The sequence below is a fragment of the Talpa occidentalis genome, unplaced genomic scaffold, assembly GCF_014898055.3.
Source record: "Talpa occidentalis isolate TD23 unplaced genomic scaffold, MPIMG_talOcc4v2.1 talOcc4.4, whole genome shotgun sequence".
In the NCBI taxonomy this organism is placed as follows: Eukaryota; Metazoa; Chordata; class Mammalia; order Eulipotyphla; family Talpidae; genus Talpa; species Talpa occidentalis.
In genome coordinates, this window is record NW_023604295.1 from 148,428,774 (window position 1) to 148,442,630 (window position 13,857).

Consider the following 13,857-nt stretch of genomic DNA (forward strand, 5'->3'; position numbering starts at 1 on the left):
CACCCTTTCCCTGTCCGGAGGGGTGCGGAGCTGTGGGTGCAGAACAAGCCTGGGAGAGCGGGCACAGGACCTGCTTCATGGCTCAGCCATGAGGAAAGAGAAGGAGGTGTGTTTGGGACAGGCTCCCCGCTGCCAGCAGCAGCAGGAGCGGTCAGGCAGTGGGCGCAGGCTGGGTCAGAGGCTGGCCACCTGGGGGCACATCCTCGAGGGCCTTATCTCCACAGGAGTGTGGGCTCACGGCTGACGTGAAGTCAAGAACCCATAGTGGTTGTCCAGGAAATCAGTGACTAGACTGACATCAATGTGGCTCTCAAGGGAACCACCATAACATCAAAAGCAGAAGAAACTTGGAGAAAAAGGGGGTGAAAGAGTGAAGGCCAGTGTGGGGTGAAAAAGCAGAGACCAGTCCTGGTAGACCCATAGGCAGAAGGAAGCCCATCAACGTGAAGACTCGGGTCCTACAACCAGATTCAACCTCTTTCTTACTAAAAGGTAAAGGCCACAAAAAAGTGGCAAGTAAAAAGTTAGAAAAATATGGGTCTGGCAAATCCAAACAAAAATAAACCTGGATAGCAATCTTGCTCTCGTCACGAAATTCCGGGCATGGTATCTCATAAAGGAAGGAAGACATGGTGCTGTGCCCTGTGAGACTCACCCTTGCAAACAAATGTACCTGATAACACGGCCTCCAAAATGCATAAAGCAAAGACTGACAGAACTAAGGGACAGAAACACAAGTGGGCAATTGTATGTGATTTCTTGGAGAAATACCCATTTTCTAAGCTTGAGCCATTAGGGTTACAGATACTCTCCAGCCGACACAGTGGTTTTTAAAGCATACATGGAATGTTTTTAAAACTTGATCATGTATCATAAAAAGTGTCCTTAGCAATAAAAGAAAACACAATAAATTCCAAAGTGGCAGTGTCTTCTCTAACAGAGCAATAACTTTCGAAACAAATACCAAAAGAACGGAATTTTTTTCTTACATATATTTTTGGAAAGAAAGAACATTACTAAATACACTTGGGCTTAAAAGTAAATCAGAAGGGGCTACAATTTCCAATATATTTTCCAGGAAACAAGAAAACAAAAAAACATTTTGGAAAGGGAACATTGAATAACCTCAAAACCAAGAAGGAAGGAAACGGTGAATCAAAGAACAGAGACAAAAGAAGTAGTTTATTGAAAAAAAGCCACAGACAAGAACCTCTGCTGCTTGCAGAGATTAATAACATAAACAGACCTGAGCAGGCGCGAGGAGGTGCAGATGAAATAAAAACCACCAAAACGAAGAACCGTTGTGGGGCTGCTAGACTTAAGCGGCCTGTTCAGCCACCAGCGTGGTCACCTGCAGTGCCGCGCTCCCATACAAAGGTCAGAACTGTCCAGGCACAGTCATAGGAGCCAAACCTTACAAGGCGCCTTCCATATCAATCGAGAGCAGAAAGCCGGAGCCCCCTGGGAAGGGTGTGCACCGCGAGGTATGACCGGGAACACCCAGGGGGCCGAGGACCGACGTATGCCAAGGGACCCCAGAGGTGATCAGTGGAAGGCCTTGTTGATAAGATCAGGTCCATGGCCGGGGGTCTGGGGTCTGTTTTCGATGACAACACTTGGTCTTCAAGCTGATAACATCGTCAGCAGACTCGTGTCCCCCGAGCCCTAGATGGCATTCCTGAGTGACCCCATCCTTTCTCCTTGTCCTCCTAGCGCACGTAGCTGATGCTCTATGATTCTTCCATCAATAAAACAGCCAGGATCTTGCTCTCAGCAGCATCCTCCCCTGTGCAGCCCGCTCCACGACTCCCGTGTCTTTGTCAGTGTGGTGCTGCAAGACGCAACAGTTTTTAAAATCTCACATTAATTGGGAAATGGAGATGGAAAACACCAATTCTTTGAAATGTAAGAGCTGAGGCTGCAACCAGGGGGAACGACACAGGAAGACTCACAGAGTCACAGGAGTGGAGACGTGGGGCCTGCCTGGTGGGGCTGCGGGCTGAGGGCTGTGGGGCTGTGGGGCTGTGGACTCTGGGGTGGGCTGAGGGCTGTGGGGCTGTGGGCTTGGGTGTGGGCTGCATGGATGCGGGCTGTGGGGCTGCGTGGCAGGTGGCTGCGGACTGTGGGGCTCGGGGCGGGGGGCTGTGTGGCTGCAGGCTCTGGGCTGTGGGCTGAGGGATGTGAGGCTGCGGGCTCCGGGCTGTGTGGCCACGGGCTGTGTACTGGCTGGGAGTGGGCTGGGTGAGCCAGAAAAACGGGCACAGTGGGGAGGCAGGTGGGGCAGTGGGGAAGATCCAGGCCTCAGCGCGTGAGAGTGCCGGCACAGGGTGGGGCACAGGCACGCGGTCGGGCTGCCCTGGCTCACCTAGCCCACTCCCAGGCAGCACGCAGCTGGCAGCCACGCAGCCCACAGCCTACGGTCCGCAGCCCCTCAGCACAGAGCCCGCAGTCCCACAGCCCGCAATCTACAACCTACAGCCCACAGCCTACAGCCCGCAGCCCCACAGCCTGCAATCTACAACCTACAGCCCACAGCCTACAGCCCGCAGCCCGCAGCCCCACAGCCCGCAGTTTGCAGCCCCACAGCCCGCAGCCCCGCAGCAACCGGCAGCCCCACATACCCAGCCCCGCAGCCCGCAGCCCCGCCTCCAGAGCCTCCCCTGCCACCCCCTCCCCTGCTGAGGACCAGGCCTGTCTTCAGCTGACCTTCCCCGTGCAGGGTCCAGTGGCCGGAAAGCCACGCCAGAGCGGTTGGAGGCCCGAGTGGGAAGGACGCGGAGACCTGTTAGCGGCCCGCGCCCCGGACGTGCTCACTCTGGGGACCCTCGCGGGTCGCGAGTGCCGGAGCCCGACCACATGCCTGCGCCCCACCCCGGGCCGACGCCCGACCCCGAGCCGGCGCTCTCACACGCTGAGGCCTGGACCTTGCCGACCGCCCCGCCGCTCCCGGACTGCGGCCGTTTTTCTGGTATTTTTCTCTCCCAGTGGGACGAGTCTTCCCAGGGTTCTGCGTGAGCGAGGCTGGAAGCCTCACCTGGACACTCCCTGCCTCCCCAGCCCCCGCAGACCCCCTCATGTCCTCCCCGGGGGCGGGACACCCCCTGCATGGACTCTTTACCCCAAGAGCCCCACCTTGGGGTCCCCTTGGGGTCAGGACCAAATGTGTGGAAGGGGGACGCAGACATTGCTGGGCAGAGAGGTGGAGAGACCGGAGGCCTGGGCTCCCCTCGCCAGCAGAGGCCTGTCAGTGGGCGCAGCTGGGGCAGCGGCCTGGGCCCTGCACAGACCTGCCAGGCTGGTGGGCTCACAGGTCAGGCACAGCCTCCTGAGCAGCGTGGGGCCAGCGCCCGCGGGTGTGGAGGGCCGGAGGCGTAGAGGCTGCAGGGCCGAGTCCCCGGGCTGGAGGCCCACGCTGCGGTCACTCGCCCGCCGCCACCCGGCTGCCCCGTCCACTCTGCTATGAGCGCATCTCAGCGGGTCTTTGTCTTCCTAGGGTTCTAAGCGAAGCAGGACTGCGAGACACCCACAGCCCCAGGCAGAATCGCTGAGGGCAGGTGGGCGGGATGCGCAGCCAGCTGTGGCCTCCTGGGCTGCCCTGAGCTCCAACCCCGCGGCTGGGCTTTCCTGCAGCCTGCTGGTCAGCCGCAAGGCAGGGCCCATGCCCAAGCACGCACGGGGCCCTGGGGTGGGTAGGGGGTCAGGGTGCAGCCTGGACTCGGCTGGTCTAGGGCCAGGACTGCGGCCCCTCCCCTGCTCGGCCCGCACCAGCCCGGCCTCCTGCTCTCCCTGGCTCAGCCCTCCAGGGCACGACCTTGCCTGCGGAGGCTGGCGGACACTGGATCTCCTGCCCACCACTCTGGGGGCTCTCCCTGGAGAGGGTGGGGCTACTCTGCAGCCACTCCTCACTCCACGCCAGCACCCACACAGCCGCCCCGGGGGGCTGGGGCGCCCTCCTCATGGAAGAGCTAGAGCAAATTCTTTTGCCCCAAATACCAGTTGTCAAGTGCAGGACTGGCTGGGGGCGGCCAGGGAGGGCAGAGGAGGGAGGCGGATGGGGGAGGGGAGATAAGCCTGTGGGGTGTGCTGGGAGATAAGGCAGCAGTGCCCTGGGCAGCAGCGGGGGAGCAGAACGGGCAGGGAGGGCAGGGAGGGCTGCAGAGGGAGGCATTGTTCCTGGCACACTGGGCTCTTGTTCCCCCATTTGCAACAACTAAGCTGTTTTCCTGCCTCCTTGTCTCTGTGCCGGGCAGGAGCCAAGGAAGAGAAGGCCACTCTGTGGGCAGGCCTGGGGGGCTCCCCTCACCGGGCCTCAGCTGCCCGCAAAGACAGAATTCTCTGCCCTGGAAGACATTATCTCAATTGAAATTCTCTTTTCCTTGAATCTCTGACAAAACTGGTCACGAGAAACTGGAGTTTCTGTCTTGCTGGGAAATGTCCTATCTGCCATCGGGCACGTGTCCTGGGTGCCAGGGCTCCTGCATTCTCTCCACTCTGCACCCACAGCCTGGCGACCCCCAGGCACTGGCGCCGTCCTGCCCTCGGGCTGCAGAGGCTGGCCAGGTCTCCTTTACCCTGGGGCTCCGCAGGGCACACCCCGGGCCTGCACCCCTCCTGCCACACAGACCTTAGGCCACATCTTGTGGCCAGCGAGGTCCTCACTGCACCAGAGTCAAGACCTCAAAACCCCCAGCCCCAGGACACCCTCCTGGATGTGGCAGGACTGGCTCCTTCAGCTCTGCCCTGAGCCCCTGGGGAGAGGCCTCCCTTCCACCTCCCCTGGGGGACACAGAGCACGCCCCACACCACCCCACGACCCAGGTGCCCACCACCTCAGGCCTGGCCCGGCCACCCCCGTCAGGCTCTGCCTGGAGCTCTGAGTCCCTGGCCTGGGGCAGAGGTCAGATGTGGACATTCGGGGAGACTGCTGCCCAGTGTCTGAGGGGAGGAAGGAAGAGGGGGTCGTGCCCTCCCCCCCTCCCTCCCCTTTCCTCCTCCCACCCCCCCCCCAGAGGTTCCAGAGCTTCCCAGTGGCTGAGTCTTCTCAGACCCACTTTGTATGTCATCTGTGTGGGGCGCTCCCCCTCCCCTGTTAGCTTCTGCCACATTTTCTCCCTCTGTGACTTCTGGGGTGTCAACTATTCTATTTCTAAGTTCCTCCGGAGCAGATCCGATCATCTTGAGCCATTTTCTTTTCTGATTATAGCATTTAAAACCATAAATTTCTCTTCAAGCACTTTAGTCACGTTTCCTGCTTTTTAAAAATCAACCTTCACTTCTCAGTATGATGTAATTTCAAAGAATGATTTACTCTTTTGACCTATAAGTTTTGATGAGTATATATTTTAAAATTTTCTTTCTATACATATATATTTTTAAGTTACCTTTGTTGATTTCTAAATTAATTGAATTGCGCAGAGAATATGTTGACATAAGACATTTTCTTTAGGATACGTTATCTCAACAGTTGTTTAAAATACCTTTAAACACTGCGTTCTGTGATTGTGGGGGTGTGCTCATGTTGCTACAATCCCAGTGTTGATATGTTGGTTCACTTAGATATTTTGTCATTTCGACTTTTCATTACCAAGAGAAGCTATGAACACCCCAACAGTAGGATTAGCATTCATTTGTTTAGCTTTTTATTTAGTTTTTATTTAAAAAAATATTTATTCATACAAGAACTGGGGTACAGACCATATGTGCAGGGGGTGAGAGGACTCCCAGAGACAGAGCGGGGAGCAGAGCAGGCGGATCCGCTGAGACCCACTGCGGAGGGAGCAGCGGGCGGTCAGGAGAGTCCGCTGGGCCGCGTGGGTCGCCCCCTGGCCGGGGAGGGGACTCAGGTGACAGCCTGAGACTTAACTCCGGGCCACGGGGAGGCCCCACCACCCGCGCCCCTTGTTAGCTGCGTTGACATGAGTCCCTCTGACCAGGAAAGACCGACAGCGCCTCCGGGCAGGCCTGTCCACGCGCTGAGTGCCGCCGGCCTGGGCACCCAGGGCCCTTGTGTTCCTGCCTGGGACTCGGCTGGGGCCCCCCCGGGGCCGTCCGCAGGCGTGGGGCTCCCCGGGGCCGTCCGGCAGAGCCAAGCACGGCGCAAAAGCGTTTGGGCCAGGAAGGAGCCCCGCGTCCCGTAGCAAGGTCCACTCCGGGCAGGCCGGGGCCGGCGGGCTTCGCGGCCCGGGTTTTGGGCTTGGGCAGCCCGCGGCGGCCGGAGCTCCCGCGCGGGGCAGGGTCCCCGCTGCGCCCGCGGGCGGCCGGGGCGGGGCGAGTCCGAGGAAGGCCGGGCCGGCGGGTGGTCGGCCAGGTGCCCCGCCGCCGGAGCTCAGTTTCGGGGTCCGCAGGGAAGGGCCAGCGCCGGGGCCCGTCCCAGAGCCCCCCGCACGGCGCGCACCCGGGACTCCGCGCCGGGGCCGGGCCGGGTCGGGGGGCGCGGCCGGCGGGCGGGGCGCGGGCGGGGCGCGGGGCGCGGGGCGCGGGTGGGGGGCGGGCGGCCACGTGGCTCCGCAGGAATGCGCGGGCGCGGGGCGGGGCGCGGCCGGGGGCGGGGCGCGGCCGGGGAGAGGCAGGCGCGCCCGCCAATGGGCTCCCGCCGCGGCCGGGCCGGCCAATCGCGGCGCGGGGGCGGGGCCGCCTCCCCGTGGGCGGGGCCGGCGCGTCCCGGGACGAGCGAGCCGGGGCGGCGTCGGGGTCCCGGCGGCGTCGGGGTCCCCGCGGCTTCGGGTGAGCGCGCCGGGGCGGTCCCGGCGGCCTCGGGGTGAGCGCGGGCCGGGCGCGGGGCGGGTGCGCGCGGGGCCGGGGGCGCGGGCGGGAGCAGTTTTCTCCTTTCGCGTAGAAGTTGCGCTTCGGCCCGGCGGCCCCTGGGGACCCCCGCCCCGGCTGCGGGCTTGCGGGGGGCTGCGGGGCTGCGGGCTTGCGGGGGGCTGCGGGGCTGCGGGGGGTCCTGCGAGGTTGCGGGGCTGCGGGGGGTCCTGCGGGGCTGCAGGGGGGCCGCGGGGCGGCGGGGGGCTGCGGGGCTGCGCGCCCCGGGACCCTGCGCGCCGGCCGGGCGGGCGGGCCCCGGTTCCGCGGGGCGCCCGGCCGAGGACAGCGGCCGTGCCGGCACCCCGGGCCTCCCGGGGCCGCAGGGGACCCCAGCCTCGGCGGCGGGCGGCGGGCGGCCGCCCGCTCAGGGTGCCGGGGCGGCCGGGGCGTCGCGTGCGGCCCGGTGGGGTGCGGTGGGGTGCGGTGGGGACAGGACAGCGGTCCCGGCGGACACGCGCCTCCCGCCGCGGGCGCGCCCCGTCGCCGTCGCCCGCACCTGCCGCCCGCCGCCCCCAGGGCCGGCCTCGCCGCCGTAACGGCCGGACCCGCGGGCCCCGTCGCGCGCCCCGCCCCGCCCCGCCCCGCCCCGCCCCGCCCCGCCGGCGCCCGCCAGGTGCGAGCGGTCCAGGTGGTTCCGCCCGCGAGCGCGTCCCGAGCCGCGGCCCAGGGCGGCTCCCGGAGGACGTCGGGCTCCCCCGCCGGCCGCCGGGGCGGGACCTGCTGCCCAGCCGGCTGCCCGCGGCCCGACTGCCCGGCGGACACGGTTGGGGGCGCGAGGCGCCAGGTCGCCCCGACTCGGCCCACCCCTTGAGCTTAATTGTGACTTTCTAATTTGACCAAATGTGTCATGTGCTGCGTTGACCGCGGGCGCTTCTCTGCAGCGGGGGGCGGGGGGCGGGGGAAGAGCCCCCCGGCCCTCCTGGGGGAGGCCGAGCTCGGCTGGGAGCGCGGCACGGCCCGAGCAAGCTTGAAAGCGCCCCACGGAACTCAGAGCACAGCAGAAATGCGGTCCTTTGGTCGGACTCATCTGTGAATAATCATCTGAAAGGCAGGGCGCAGGCAGTCAGGGCCCTGCCCCGCCCAGGTGTGCAGCCCCAGGCCCGAGAGGGCCCCCAGCTGACGGGGCGCACCGCGGCCCAGGACAGGCAGGGGGACCCTGGGCTCCCAGGGTGCCGGGGGGCTGAGGGGCGGGTGGGGCTGGGGTGCCTCGGAGCAGGAGGCCTGGAGGAGGCGGCCCCCTGAGTGACAGGGGCTGGCGGGCCGGGGCGTCCCCCCCCCCCTCGGAGGCCGGGCCCTGCAGACGGGCGTCTGCCCTCCCGTCTGCCGTGAACTCTGCTCCGGCCTGGCCTGGCCTGGCCTGGCCTCCCCGGCCGTGCCCCGGGCCTTGGCGATTCGTGTGTACTGAGCAGCGTTTAGAAGATTTAGAAGAGATCTGAAACCATCTTAGGTTCAAGGCTTTTCTCTTCCCGGACCCGCCCTCTGAGGGTGGAAACTGTTTGCCGGTGAAAGCCGCCAGGGATCACGGCTGCGGCCACTCCGGCACGGGCTTGGGGGGCGGGTCCCCGCTCGGCCAGCGCCTGCCTTCCTCAGCTTCCTTTTACTTAACGTTGCTTAATGTCCTCGCTTCAGGCGAGGGCTGTGTCCACGCACAGGTCCCGCAGGTGGGTGCCAGGGACAGCTTGGGGTTCACCAGCCCTGTCATCTGGGCGCCCTCCTCAGCACTGCGGTGGTGGCCTTGCCCCGGTCGCTGGCAGCGTGGTCTCCGAGGAGGGGCCGCAGCCTCCTGGAGTGTGGACGTCCTGCGGAGGCAGCGTCGTGCCCTGGGTGCCCAGAGCTCTTGGGGTGGGCGCTGCCAGTGCACAGGGCCGGAGGCCATTTCGGGGTGCCCTGGACGTCATTTTGTCACAGCGCGGAGGACATTCACTTTGAGGTCTAAACACCAAAAGGAGAAATCCACGACGGAGCTGCCCGTGGCTTCTGAGTCTGGTCCCCGCGCAGGGTCAGGGCGGGGGTGGAGGGGCTGCCCGAGCTGGGGAGGAGCCGCCTGTGTCACCCCAGCTCTCCTTCTTCTGAGGGGAGAGTTGGGGTCTCTGACGTGAGGGGCTGAGCAGTGGGGCCGCTGCAGCCGATGCGGGAGGGGTCTGTGCCAGCGGGCTGGCCGCCAGCCCCACTCCCCCAGTGCGGAAGGGCTGTGCAGCCAGGGCGGTGGGGCTGCCCCCCATGGGATCCCCTGTGCCATGCAGACCCTGCCTGAGAATTCCAGAGATTTCAGAGGCTGTGGAGCCCCAGGCTGCTGGGGCGCAGCCATGTCTTGCAGGGGCACCGTCAGCCAGCCTGGTGGACAGGGGCCGTGTGTGGGCTGTGCTCCCTGGCCCCCCACTCCCCCTTCACGCACCCCCACCCCCAGCCCTGGCATGCGAGAGATCATGCGAGCGTGGATTCTCGAGCAGCACCAGGAGCCTGCCTGGCAGCCCATGGGCAGTGCCGACCTGGTCCATGCTGCGCTGTGGAGACCTGGCCTAGGCCACCCCCACGCACCCGGGGCCCTGCCCGCACCCCTGCCCACCCTCTGAAGCCAAGAGCCTCGCCCTGGGGTGGGAAAGATCACTTTTCAGCTGGATCTGAAATCTGAGCAGAGACGGCCGGCCTGTGCGATGCCGGGTCTGAGGCGCACGGCGGAGGGCAGGGGTGGGCGGTGGAGCGGCTCTCTGCACCGCGTCGTCGGGCTGGACGTGGCACTGTCTGGGCAGTGAGCCCGGGGGGTGCTGGCAGGGGAGCCTCTGGCGACCCATCTGCTGGCCCAGGTCACTGCCAGCAGCAGCACCAGCAGGTCTGGCTGGAGACGTGGCCCTGGGGGGAACCGCCCCTTGGGACATGCTGGTAGGGGGAAGGGAGGGGTGTGGGGCCCCGGGGTGCCCAGGGGGCGTGCGGGCACCAGACAGGACTGCTGTGTGGAGCAGGCGGTGGGGCGGGGCTTTCTCGGCCCCCTGGGTGTGCCGGGCAGGTGCAGAGCTGGACATGCGCTTCAGGCGCCACCGGGGTCCTGGGACCCAGCCTCAGGGCTGCGGAGCGTGGGGGGTGGGGGCAGGGCCTCAGGCTGGGCCCTGGCCCCGGGGCGTGGATGGGGACGCCACCCAGAGGCGCCACTTTACCCGTCACTCAGAAAACCAGCTCTTCTTGAGGCGCATCATCTTGAGGGGCTTTTAGGTTTGTTTCATTTGTTTCTGCTCTGAGCTTTATCATTTGCTTCCTCCTGCCTGTTAACGGGGCAGGGGCCCCCAGGACCCCAAACCTGCCAGCTCTGAATGGGCTCTGCGTCCGCACGTCCGACCGCCCTGCTGGGAGGGAGCATCTTACAACTCGAGCGCGACACAGAGAAGGGAAGGGCGGGGTTCCCATGAAGCGCCCCAGGCCCCAAGCCTGCCCCGGGGCACGGCCCGCTGTCTGTGCCCTCGAGGGCCTCCTCCCCACCCGAGCCCCTGGTGCCCGCGCCAGGCCGCGGGCTGCTGCACCTGGGTTGCTGCACGGTGCCCCCAGGCCCCTCCTGATCCCCCGCCCCCCAGTCTCCCCCAGCTCCCCCTCCCTTGGGCGCCGGGAACCTGGGACCACCCCTTTCCCCGGGGACCCCCAGGTACCTGCCAGCTATAGGAAAGGAATACCTGGAGAGAGGCAGGAGGAACGGGACAGGGACGGGGGGGGGGCCCACATACAGAGACAGACAGACAGTGAGGCTGGGGGGGGGTGCCTGGGGCCCCAGCAGAGGGTGGTGTGTCCTTGCCCCCCTCAGGTGAGGGGCAGGTGGGCCGGGCAGGTGGGCTGGGCTCCCAGGGGTGTGGGAGCTGTGCAGGGTGGCCGGCGAGCCCTTGCTGTCGGGGAGACCCCACAGCTCTGTCCGCTGGACTGGTGGCGCCCGGAGGCCAGGCTGCGGGACGTGGGTCTTCTCTCTGCTCCTGTGAGCTGCAGGCGCGCCCGCCAGGCTGGCCGTGGCCTTGTGTCCAGATGGACAAAGTGTCCCCACAGGCAGGCCCTGAGGCGCAGCCCTCGTGGTCTTCATGCTGCACCTCTGGTCTGGGGGAGGAGGTGGCCCTGTCCCCAACTCTCCTGTGGTGGCCCTGGAGACCCTGCTCAGCTGGGCCTAGTGTTGGGGTCCCTGGTACTCGGGCTTGGAGGGGCTGGTGCAGCCTCATTCCCCCACCTTCTGTGACCTGACCTCCCGGCCAGGCTGGTGGGGAGTGTGGGGGGTGCCTGAGATGCAGGAGGCCCTGGGGAGCCCTGCTCACAGCCCTCCAGGGGCGGCCACAACCTTGGGTCACAGCCAGGACCCAGGCACTGAGCCCCGGCCACCGGGTGGGCCCCCAGCCCAGGCCAGCCCCGGATGTTCTGCTGCTCATGGGAGGGCAGACTCTCCTGGGGACTCTCCTGGGCCCCTGTGCTGGGTGCAGGCCGAGCCCTGGGGTATGGGGAGGGCCCACCCCAGCAGGTCTTGAAAATGGCCCCATTTTCAGGGAGCCTCAGTGCCTCCCTGGAGCCACCCTCCATGCACCTTGCCGGTCCCGGACCTGGCTCTGCCGTCAGACAGGCCCCGGCACAAGGAGGGTGTGTGGGGGGATGTGGGGGGGGTACACAGCTGCTTCCTGCTACCCTGGACGCCCAGAAATAGCTTGCTCTCCCCTGTTTCCTCTGGAGACTGAGGACCCTGATTGTCTTGGCTTCCTGCGGATACCTCTTCTCCTTCCTGCCCGCGGGCCAGGCCCGGGAGCTGGGGCTCCTGGCTGCTGCGGGGTGGGGCGGGCACCTCAGTCTGGGATCAGCCCAAGCTGGCGGTCTGCCGAGCATGCTGGGCAATTCAGCTTCCTCTTTCGGGAATGGCAGATCAGCCCAGCCCCGTCCGTGCAGCGCGCTGGGGTCTTGCCGGCCCCTCTCCAGCCTGGCCTTCCTGCAGGCTGGCCCAGAACACGTGCCTGCAGGAGGCCCGCTGTGCCGGGCGTGTGTGAGGAGAGCATGGGTGTGTGCGGGGTGTGGTGCCCTGTGGCACACGGGACATGTGGGGGTGCCCTGGGGCCACTCCCTCCACCCTCGTGGCCGCGTCTGTCAGGGCAGGGAGCGTGGATGCTCTGCTGCCCACCTCGCCGCCCCCCCCCTTGCGGGCTGGGCATGAGCGCGTGTAACCAGAGAGTGGGTATGCCCCGGTCCCCAGTGGGCCTGCTCCTGCCGTGTCCCCATCAGGCGGGGGCTGCGGGGTGAGCGGGGTCTGCATCCCTAGGTGCGGCCCCGGGCAGAGTCTGTGCTCGGTCTCGCTGTGGGCAGAGGCTGCCTCGCCCACGGGCCGTGCTGGGGACCATGCTGCTGCGCAGCAGGTCGGGCCCCCAGGTGTGCGTGCCTGTGAGCACGCTTGCATGTAAGCGTGTGTGTGCACTGTGTGGTGAGTGCATGCTCCTGTGCGTGTGGCGCTGGCAGCAGGCAATCGGGGGTCCTGGGCCTGAGACTCCCGGGGTGGTGTCTGTGCACGCGCGTGTGCGAGCACATGTGTGGGGGAAGGCCCCAGCATGCTGCCGGCCCCTGGGCCGCCCTGACTGGTCATCCTGGGCGGAAGGGCAGGTGCTGGCTCGCGGGGACTTGGGCAGCGGGACACGGGCCTGCCGTGGCTTATTGGCACCGGCTTGTGGTCAGATGTGGCTCCTGTCCGCTCGTATGGAAGCGAGAAACGCAGCAAAGCAGAAGTGCATCTGGCCGCGGGGACCTGGCCGACCCCGGAGCCCCGTCCCATGGCCTGGCCCTGTGCCTGGCAGTCCCCTCTCCCGGGCCGAGGCAGGGAAGACTCTGTGCCGTGTCCCGTCTCCCCTTGGGGCTGGCGAGAGGCGATGGCTGCACGGGGGGTGGGGGCTGGGCGGTCGCTGCTGTGTCTGGTGCAGGCCTGGCCGGGGCCCCTCCTGGCGGCATGGCCCGAGGCCCGCTTGCTGCTCGCTCCCTGGCGCCTGTCCAGGGGGAGCACCCCTGGGCTCAGGCGCAGGTCCTGAAGGCAGCTGCTGTGCAGGGGCCTGATGGTGACCGCTGTCTCCTCCGCAGGTACGTCCAATCCTATGCCCGAGGGGCGCCGGATGCTCCATGGACGCGCGGGAGCCGCCCGCTGCGCTGGCAGGTGAGGCCGGGCCTCTGGGGCCTTCCGGCAGGGCTGGGGCTGTTCTTCCCGTGTCCAGGCGCTCGAGTTGCCAAACTGCAGGGGACGTGGGTGGCTTGGAGTGAGCACAGGAGTGGGGCTCTGCCGCCCCCACCCTCCGGGGCACTCCCAGGCCCCACATGCTGACCAGTGCCCAGAGCCCCTGCTCCCTGGCGCTTTCCTGGGGGCTGTGGCTTTGAGTCTGGGGGGCAGCCATGAGCGAGCAGCCTGGTGGACACAATCACTCTCCCTGGGACAGCAGTGGGCACGCGCTGTGTCCCCTGTGGCCGTCCACCGCGGTCTGACCAGTGGCCCTGCTGCACGGCCATCACACCCTCCTGCCCCGCGTGGGGTTGTGCCACGGTGCTGAGGGCCACACCCCCTCGGCCTGGCCAGCCCTGCCCTCCTGGACGGGGCGCGGGGGGAGGGTGGCAGTGTGTCTTGCTCACCTTGTGGGGCAGCGCCCGGGGTCTGGGCCTCGCGCCACAGGGTCCAGGCTGAGGCTGGGTGGCTGGGCAGCTATTGGTCTCCCTACGGGGTGGGGGGCACAGTGGCCGTGGCTGTGCCTCGATGCTGACTTCGTGACCCCACCCAGACCCTGCCCAGCAGCAGGGAGCCGGCCACAGCCTGGAGAAGGCGGGGGCGCTGCTCGGCCCCGACTGTGGACACAGCGCTCCGGAGGCAGACAGGCTGGACGCAGACAGGCCGGCCGCGGGCTGCCCCGGGACAGGGGATGCTGGTGAGTCCCGCTGTCCCCACAGGGCGGGTGTGGGGAGGGCCGGTGACTTGGCCACGCTGGGCGCCTGTGCTGCCCTGGTCAGGGCCCCCGGGGCCACCAGACACGAATTCCCCTCAGGCGGGGGTCTCTGAGGTGAGTCAGGCAGGAGGGCTCCAGA

At 66.3% G+C, this 13,857-nt stretch overlaps 1 protein-coding gene across 1 annotated transcript in view; it reads left to right on the forward strand.

Moving 5' to 3' along the window:
- Positions 1 to 6,696: 6,696 nt before the first annotated feature.
- The window catches only part of ARHGEF10 (Rho guanine nucleotide exchange factor 10), a 33,685-nt gene continuing 26,524 nt past the window's right edge, over positions 6,697 to 13,857 (forward strand). The window contains 3 exon segments of the mRNA XM_037526743.1: positions 6,697 to 6,723; positions 12,871 to 12,943; positions 13,557 to 13,700. Coding sequence (XP_037382640.1) covers positions 12,910 to 12,943; positions 13,557 to 13,700 — 178 coding nt within the window. The 5' untranslated portion in view covers positions 6,697 to 6,723; positions 12,871 to 12,909.